The sequence below is a fragment of the Acanthisitta chloris genome, unplaced genomic scaffold (assembly GCF_000695815.1).
Source record: "Acanthisitta chloris isolate BGI_N310 unplaced genomic scaffold, ASM69581v1 scaffold21574, whole genome shotgun sequence".
Taxonomy (NCBI): Eukaryota; Metazoa; Chordata; class Aves; order Passeriformes; family Acanthisittidae; genus Acanthisitta; species Acanthisitta chloris.
This window is the reverse complement of record NW_008669097.1, coordinates 24105-33188: the sequence shown is the minus strand read 5'-3', so window position 1 is coordinate 33188 and position 9084 is coordinate 24105. Positions and strand designations below refer to the sequence as shown.

General features: G+C 49.1%; 1 protein-coding gene across 1 annotated transcript in view; it reads left to right on the top strand.

Moving 5' to 3' along the window:
* Positions 1–119: 119 nt before the first annotated feature.
* ATL1 (atlastin GTPase 1) overlaps positions 120–9084 on the top strand; it is a gene marked incomplete at its 5' end in the record, with an annotated part of 18114 nt that continues 9149 nt past the window's right edge. The window contains 8 exon segments of the mRNA XM_009073199.1: positions 120–367; positions 1240–1374; positions 2190–2294; positions 2719–2769; positions 4300–4356; positions 7911–8003; positions 9057–9082; position 9084. The exon segment at position 9084 is cut by the window's right edge and continues 97 nt beyond it. Coding sequence (XP_009071447.1) covers positions 120–367; positions 1240–1374; positions 2190–2294; positions 2719–2769; positions 4300–4356; positions 7911–8003; positions 9057–9082; position 9084 — 716 coding nt within the window.

Sequence of the window (9084 nt, the reverse complement as noted above, 5' to 3'; positions counted from 1 at the left end):
GCAGACACCTGCTCTGGAGGATACTGGTTTGGGCTGTGTATTTGGGCTAGCAGCCCTGCCCAGCCCTGCACTGTGCAGAAGAAGGAACCTAACATCTCTTGTTTCACCTGTTCACACAGGTAGTTTTGCAGACAAGAGTTATGAGTGGAGCTCAGAGGAGGAGGAATCTGTGAGGAAGGCAGGACCAGTGCAAGTCCTCATTGTCAAGGATGACCATTCCTTCGAGCTGGATGAAGCCGCGCTGAACCTCATCCTCCTCTCCGAGGCTGTCAGAGACAAAGAGGTTGTGGCTGTGTCCGTGGCTGGAGCTTTTAGGAAAGGAAAATCATTCCTGATGGACTTCATGCTGCGGTACATGTATAATAAGGTAAGGCTGTGGCTCCAGTGGCTCTTCCCAGGGATGTGATGCTGCCCAGGGATGAGCTGGACAGCATCATGTTCTAGGAAAGCTCAAGCCTCTCATCAGCATTGGCTTTACAGAATGCAATAGAGCAGAACCTTCCACAGGAAGGATCTGTGCACCTGGGGGTCTCTTGTGGATTCTTGGCTTTGGAGCAGAACCTGAATCACAGAATCATTAAGGTTGGAAAAGAGCTCTAAGATCAAGTCCAACCGCTCCCCCAGCACTGCCAAGGCCACCACTAACCATGTCCCCAACTGCCACATCCATGTGACTTTTAAATCCCTCCAGGGATGGTGAATCCACCACTGCCCAGGACAGCCTGTTCCAATGCCTGAACACCCTTTTCACAAATATTTCCTAAATATCCAACCTAAACCTCCCCTGGCACAACCTGAGGCTGTTTCCTCTCATCCTGTCCCTTGTTCCCTGGCAGCAGAGCCTGACCCCACCTGGCTGCACCTCCTGGCAGGGAATTGGAGAAAGTGAGAAGGTCTCCCTAGGCCTCCTTTTCTCCAGGCTGAGCCCCCACAGCTCCCTCAGCCTCTCCTTGTGCTCCAACCCCTTCCCCAGTTCTGTTCCCTTCCTTAGGCACGCTCCAGCCCTTCAGTGTCTTCCTTGTCATGAGAGGCCCAAAACTGCTCCCAGGATTGGAGGTGAGGCCTCACCAGTAAAAGGAAGGAAAATACTCCCTTCTAGGTTCTTAGCCTCTTAATCTTTTTCTAAAGAAACCTCTCCAACAGGGACTGCTTCCCTCCAGCACTGAGGTGGAGGCAGCAGAGAGGAAAAGTGTAAAACCAAAGTGGGATGTGAACAACAACTTCTGTTCCTCCCTGCAGGAAGCAGTGGACTGGGTTGGAGATTACAACGAGCCTCTGACTGGTTTCTCCTGGAGGGGAGGATCCGAGCGGGAGACAACTGGCATTCAGATATGGAGTGAGGTTTTCCTGGTGGACAAACCTGATGGTAATAAGGTGTGTGCTGCTTTGTTGCTGTTCAGCTCTTTCTCTCTTCCAGTTTTTAAGACTTTCTTGCCTTGTCTTAGGTGATTCAAATGCCTGTGCAAGTTTAGAGAAGATTTTTCAATACCATATCCCTAATTCAGCATGGATGGGTTTAATGCAGTGAGATGATATGATGTTCCAGTGTCCCTGATATGCTCTCTAGGTGTTCCTACAACTCTGAGCATGCTAGAGTTTATCTCTCTGCTATTCCCACGTGTCTTGAATCTGAGGTCCTTGCAAACACTAGAGGTTCCCTAGAACAGCAGCTGTAAAATAGAGTGTCTTCATTCAGAGTGGTCAAATACAATGCAAAGTGGATTTTGGGGGCATCCTGCAAATTTAGCTTCTAGCCAGGAATATTTGTTATTCATCTACTCTTTAATGCAGAACCCAACAGCAAAGTGACACTGAATTATTCATGGAGTGATTTCTAATGCTGGCTGAATGTGGTATGGGTTAAGGAGGTGAGATACGTGTTTGGTCTCTGAAGCTAATGCAAACTCAGGAAAAGACTCATCTGCACTGACAGCAAGTGTTTGAGGAGCAGAGCAGTTCCCTCACTGCATTGTAGAGCATTAGTTTCACTGCCTGCTGGAGTCATCCTGCTGTCAAGAGTGGCTGAAGTTGCTTTTCCAAACCAATTACAAGTCTGAGGCAGAAGCAGTGAGATCCCCAGCACAGTCGTTCACCTGCCATTCACTCCTTTGCCCCTTCAGCGTCTGAGGGTGGATTTGTTTGGATGCAGATGCTGAACAGGTGCTGACATGGAGCTTTGTGCCCCTCAGGTTGCAGTGTTGCTGATGGACACTCAGGGGACCTTCGACAGCCAATCCACCCTGCGGGACTCAGCCACCGTGTTTGCCCTCAGCACAATGATCAGCTCCATACAGGTAAGAAACCTCTGGGCTGGAGGTGTTCACTCTCCAGGGACCACATCCCTGTTAGGGCTTCCCTTCCTCCCATCCAGACTTTGCTCTTGGAGAGGGTGAGTGGGATGGGATTTGAGTCTTGGTACAGAGCTCAACACACTGTAAAAATGGAGAAGAAGGAACATGACTTGGACTTGACAGTATTTGGACCTGATAGTGTTCCAGTCTGGGGCATAACAGGCCTTGGTGCTTCCAAGTGGTGTCTGACAGTCTGTCTGTCCAGCAGTACAGCCAGGCTTGGGGCCTGGCTTGTACCAGCACCATGGGCCACCTGGGGCCTTGGGTATGTCCCCATGTCATGGGCTTTAACCACACCAACCATGTGTTAGCCCAAAGGACAGGACATTCTGAGGGATCTGAAACTGGTTTTTGGTTTTAAATGCAGGTTTATAACTTGTCCCAGAACGTGCAGGAGGATGATCTGCAGCACTTGCAGGTAAGAGAAGCTTCAGGGTGACCTAATTTTGATGTTCCATACCCGAAGGGGCTACAAGAAAGATGGAGAGAGGCTATTTACAAGGGTCTGGCGTGACAGGACAAGGGGCAATGGCTCCACATTGATACAGAGCAGGGTGAGATGGGATATTGGGAAGGAATTCTTGGCTGTGAGGGTTCTGAGGCACTGGCACAGGTTGCCCAGAGAAGCTGTGGCTGCTCCATCCCTGGGAGTGTTCCAGGCCAGGTTGGATGGGGCTTAGATCAATCTGGGCTGGTGGAAGGTGTCCCTGTCCATGGCAGGGGGTGGAATCTTTTACAGTCCCTTCCAACCCAAAGCATTCTGATTCTAGTCTATGCTTCTACATTATAAGCCTTGGATATTGCCATCTGGTACTGGTTCAGTGCAGGTGATCCCCGAAGGGTAATTCCAGCCCTGACTGTTGGAGACAAGTAGCCAATGGCACAGGTGTCCTGCCCATTTCTTGGGATTACCTTCTGCTTTCTCTCCTGTTTGGGTGACTGATTGATTGGTTAGGTAGGTTTTTCCAGGGGCTTAAGGAAAAGGAAAGAAAAGCAAAAGTCCAGCTGAAAAAAATCAGCATTTGAAGACTGGTGAATTATTTCAGTCCATACATATTTATATATGTATATATATAACAATAGCACCTTTTTAACAGTGCACTTATCCAGTGCAGCCCTGATCTTTCCATTTGGATTTTCAGCCATTATTGTTTAACAAGTTGACCCATTTTTAGGGTCTGTGAAATACATTAGTGTGCCTTCAGTTAGAAATTAGTATCCAGAGAGACTAGAGAGCCTTCAAATCTTGCTGGTAGGCTGATCTTCCAGTCTCTGCACAGTGGGGGTTTGCAGGGAAAGTACTTATTCCTGAATTCATTTCCGCTCCTTCCCAGAGTGTTTAGAGAGAACAGAGCTCCAGCACTCCCCTGGAGCACGTGAAGTTCTGGTTGGTATGAAACCAACAACAAGCAGCTGATTTGAGCCATTTTCCACAGATTGAGCAGCAAAAGGCTCCAGGCTGAGATCTTTCACATGAGGGCTCAGCTTGGGGATTGTCCATCACAGATCTGTGTGCTGCTCAGGTGTGAGCTGAGAGGCACAGCCACTTGGTGTCCTCTGAGTCCTGAGTCATCAGTGTCCCTCACTGCTTCATAGAAACATAGAATTCTCTGAGCTGGAAGGACCCACAAGGATCAAATCCAGCTCCTGCCCAGGACACCCCAATAATGCCCCCTGTGCCTGAGAATATTAGCCAAACACTCCCTGAGCACTGTCAGCCTTGGGGCCATGACCTCTGCCCTGGGGAGCTGTTCCAGTGCCCAAATATCCTCTGGGGGAAGAGCCTTTTCCTAATACACAAGTAACCCTCCCCTGACCCAGCTCCAGCCATTCCGTCAGGTCCTGTTGCTATGGAGGAGAGCTCGGTGCTTGTGGCTGTATCCCACAGCACCTGCCCAGCCCTGCAGAGTGACAAGCTGACAGCTCTGTTCTTCGCTTCTCCTTGCAGCTTTTCACCGAGTATGGCCGGCTGGCCATGGAGGAGACTTTTCTGAAGCCTTTCCAGGTGAGTCTGAGGGTCCTGCCCAGCACACTTGTCGCCGAGGTCGTTGGCTTCACCACGAGGTGTCACTGCAGGCTGGGAGGAGATGCGATTGCCTGGGGACCAGCTCAGCTGCTCCAAGGAAAGGCTTTGTGTTTCCTCAAACAGGCTTCCAGCTACACCCAACATCCCTCTTTCTTTGCTCTCTGAACCTCTGCCATCCCCAGAGCTCTGCCCTGTCCTGCCAGGCTTGGAAAGCAGTTGGTTTTGTCGCAGGTTTGTCACACTGTACTCAGGGACTGTCCAGCCTTTGCTCTGTGAGGTTTGAACCTACCTGCCCTGGGAATCCCTGCTCCTGGCAAAATGAAAGGACAAGGATTAGCAGAGTTTGGTTTAAGAAGGGTTTTAACTAATGGTATTGATTAGGGCTCCATGGGCACTTGGGAGGCTGGGAAGAGGGTTGAACCGGTTTTGTAGCTTTTAAAGGTCTGTGGGAGCAGGTGTGAGCCAGGGAAATGAGGGACATCTGTTCACCCTGCTGCTTCCCAACCCTTGGAAAACTGGTGTTCAAAAAAGGGAGAGTGCTGGGCAGGCAGCAGTTTGCTCCCAACATCCGAGCAGTGAGCAGCTCCAGGGATGGGAGGATAGTTGGCTGTGACAGCCCCTGCCAGGAGGAGAGTGAATATGAAGGAAAAGAGGCAAAGTGGAGGGTGGAGAGGGGGCAGAAGGTCCCGTGACATGTCTGTGACACCTCACAGAAGTTTCAGCCCTTTAACAGATCAAGTTGTTGTTTATATGGTATTGATTAGGGCTCCATGGGCACTTGGGAGGCTGGGAAGAGGGTTGAACAGGTTTTGTAGCTTTTAAAGGTCTGTGGGAGCAGGTGTGAGCCAGGGAATGGAGCCTGAGGATGCTGTGAGGTCCCTCATGCCGTGGTGGAGCTGCAGGGCTCATTGCATGATTGGGTTGGTGAAGTGAGGGAATCCACCTTCTGTGGGACTCTGTCCTTGTCCTTGTCCTCATTCCTTTAAACAGATGCTCTTTGGCATTCCCAATGGCTTGGCCCAACTTCCAGCTGGCATCCAGAGTAGGTGAGAAGGTAGCTGGAAGGGGTTTGTGAAATCCCCAAAGTGGAAAATAGCAGAGAACAAAACACACTGTAAAAATGCGAAGAGTAATTGGGAATGGGTTACAGCTATTTCACCTTTGCTTTCCAGCATAAAAAGGGAATTGTTGTCCTGGAAGAACTAAGGGGTTTATAAGGTGTCTGTGGTCAGGAAGTGGAAATTAAATTGAAAGGTTAAAAAATAGAACAGTTGGACAAATGGAGATTTTGAGGGTGTATTGGGCAGGTGACTGATAAATGATGTGCAAACTACCAGTAAAAACATGTGACTTGCAGTAGCAAGAGCTAGAAGAAAGTTGTAACATGGTGCAGCAAAAATCCAGACATTAAATAAATAATCCTGCTCCTTATTTAAAAACTTACGGAGATAATGTAGCCAAATATTCCAGTGAGACACTTCCTACTCCATCAGTAGAAGGGGGCTGCAAGGGGAAACTTAAACATGCTTAAACCATTAGGGCTGGATAATAGGCTCTGATTCTAGGAAACACTGTAATTGCTGTCGAGTCACAGAGTTTTGTGGCTGGTGAATCTTGTCAACAATCCCATTATCAGTTTTGAAAGGCCCAGGGTTGATAAAGGTAACTCTCACCATGATGGGTTGCCTTCTGTAAGCCTTATCTCCCCACAATGCTGATGAGAAGCAAATGAAGTCAACGTTGTCTGCTTTAATCCATTGTTAATGGATTAAAAACTCATTAACTGATAGATGCCAGAGCACACTGAACTAATTTTAATAGGGAATCATCATCCTTCAGAAGTGTTTCCTCAGGGTCCCCTCAGGCTCTCTCTGATTCAGTGTCATCTTCATTAATGATCTGGGGGAAAATATCAAACAGCTGCTTGTGAGTGTGACAAACTTGGGTAGAAGGGATGATGATGTGGTCAGGTGAACAATGGAGACCTCCTGGCCACATCCCAGCCTGGGATGGTTCCTGCAAAGCATGATTTTAAAGACAGATGAGTGTTTTGTTTAGGAAGTGGGAGAAGTGAGGGCGATGAGGCACTGGCACTGCTCAGAGAAGTTGTGGCTGCTCCATCCCTGGAGGTGTCCCAGACCAGGTTAGATGAGGCTTGGGGCAACCTGGGTGAGTGGAAGGTGTCCCTGCCCATGGCAGGGGCTTGGACCTAGACCCCTAAAACCTCTTCCAGCTCAAACCATGCTGTGATTCCACGATTCTCCAAGTGTGATGGTAAATCAACTGCAGTTGGATTGATCCTGCTGGAAGGGAAGTGAGACTTGGCGGTGGAAAATCCACATTTCCACTCAGCTCCCTCCTCTCCACAGCCTGTCCTCACACTGACAAGCCCTTGCCAGACACCAGCCCTGGCCGTGATGCCTTCGCAAAGGCTGAGCCTGGTGCCTGGCAGTTTGCTTGGTAAACAGTCTGGAACAATGTTACTTCAGAAAAAAGGGAGTAATTCCCAATTCAAGGCATGAATAATGTGCTTGTGGAAAAGCCCTAAACATGGGTATGTCTCCTAAGTACCTCATGGTCTTCAAGAGAACATCATGTCCTGAAGCAGCTAACTGGGTGCAGTCACTGTGGCTTCTCCTGCAGTTAGAAAATGCCAACTCACAGCTCCTTCCTATTTTTTTTAACCTTTTCTGATGTCTTATGGAAGAGAAATAAAGAGTGGAAATATTTTCCCTCCCTCCACTCCATCTTTGTTCTAAACATAGCCAAATTTAAGGGAAATTCCAATGGAATGGATTCCACTTGCTGACCTGTTTATTCTTGTGCATGAGAGCATCCCTGGCATCCCTGCCAGACCTTCCTGGGCTTTGGCATCCAGGTTTTCCCCCCATATCGTGTCTTTGTGGCACAGGACGTAGGTCCCTTGCACAGATGAAACACTGGAGCCTCCAATTTCTCCTAAAAACATTTTTGTTAAAGATTACAAGTTGACCCTTCTGGTATTTATTTATTTATTGCCCAGGACCTTTGAACGCCTCAATAAAGATTACAAAAGCCAATGATTCCTTATTCACCCTCATTCTGCTGCATCTGCTTCTCATTAGAAGTCTGTCTGGAAGGCTGCCTGGTGAAAAAGGCTGAAAAAATGAGCCTGTAAAATTCCCAGAGGATGGAACTAAATGTGGCTGGAATTAGGGAGCTCATTGCCTTTTGTCCTGCTTAGCAGTTGTGCAGTTGAAATGGTTGATGCTGTTCTCTCAGCCAGGGAGCCAAATTGGTGCAGCACTTTGGGGTGTGCTCCCTGCTTTGCTGTGGGGGGACAGAGTGGTCTCAGTGCCCATGAAGGGGTGGCCATGCACAGAGGGGCCCCTTATTTCCACCAGGAAAGGTGGGAGATGCTGCTGGAGCTGGGAAAAGACTCAGAAGCAGGTTTTGCTGTGGCATGGAACGGGGGTGAGGGTGCTGTGGGGGTCAGAGCTGCTCACTCTGTGCTGTGTGACACTGACCACACTCTTCTCTGTCTCTCTCTGTAGTCCCTCATATTTCTGGTCCGTGACTGGAGCTTCCCCTATGAATTTTCCTATGGATCTGATGGTGGTGCAAGGTTTTTGGAGAAGAGGCTGAAGGTGAGTTCTGTCTGCTCTGGGTTCAAGATCAGCCCCTGGATGGGGCTTGGAGCAACCTGGGCTAGTGGAAGGTGTCCCTGCCCATGGCAGAGGGGTTGGAACTAGATGATCTCTAAGGTCCCTTCCAATCCAAACCATTCCATGATTCTGGGTGGCCACAGCACTGGGTGTCGGGTGTGAAGTGCAGTGCACAGGGGTGCTGGCTATGATCATGCTTAGCCAGTGCCTTAAAATCACAAAGAGGCATTTTGGGAGCATGAATTCCCTTGCCACATTCAACTTCTGTCCAAGCCCAGCACCCTGGAACTCTCTTTCTGGGAGAGGTGTTGGAGATGGGAATCAGCAGATTGCCAAGGGACCAGGAATGATGTTTTAGTAATGGGTGGTTGTAGAATAAAAATGATGGGCAAGGGTTGCTCTGGGATTAATCAGGAAATGTATGAGTGATTTGCTAGTGGAGAGACCTAATTAAATGCAAGACAAGGAAGGCCCTAGTGGGAAATCCCAAATGTTTTTGTATTCCAGTCATACACATTTTCTAAAGGATAATAACATGCCCCAGGCCATGTGGTCAGAGATACACCAGTTCCTTGGTCGCTGAAGAGCCTTGTCTTTGTCCTCATGCAGCATATCCCTATGGAATGTCCTTCTGTGTTGCTTTTTCCTTCTGTAAGCAGCCACAGTGTAGAGTACCCTGTGCTCCTGCCAGCATTATCCCAGTATTCCCATCAGAAGGAAACTCCCTGACCCCAAACTGGGGGAAACAGAGGGGCAGCACTGATCTCTGCTCACTGCCCAGTGACAGGACCTGTGTCAGGGGAGGATATTAGGCAAAGGTTCTTCCCCCAGAGGTGTTTGGGCACTGGAACAGCTCCCCAGGGCAGTGGTCACAGCCCCAAGGCTGACAGAGCTCAAGGAGTGTTTGGGCAATGCTCTCAGGCACAGGTTGCATTGTTGGGTTGTCCTGGGCAGGGTAGGAGTTGGACTGGATGACCCTTGTGTGTCCCTTCCCACTCAGGATATTCTATGATTCTATGATTCATTGTCTCACAGGTCTCTGGAAATCAGCATGAAGAGCTGC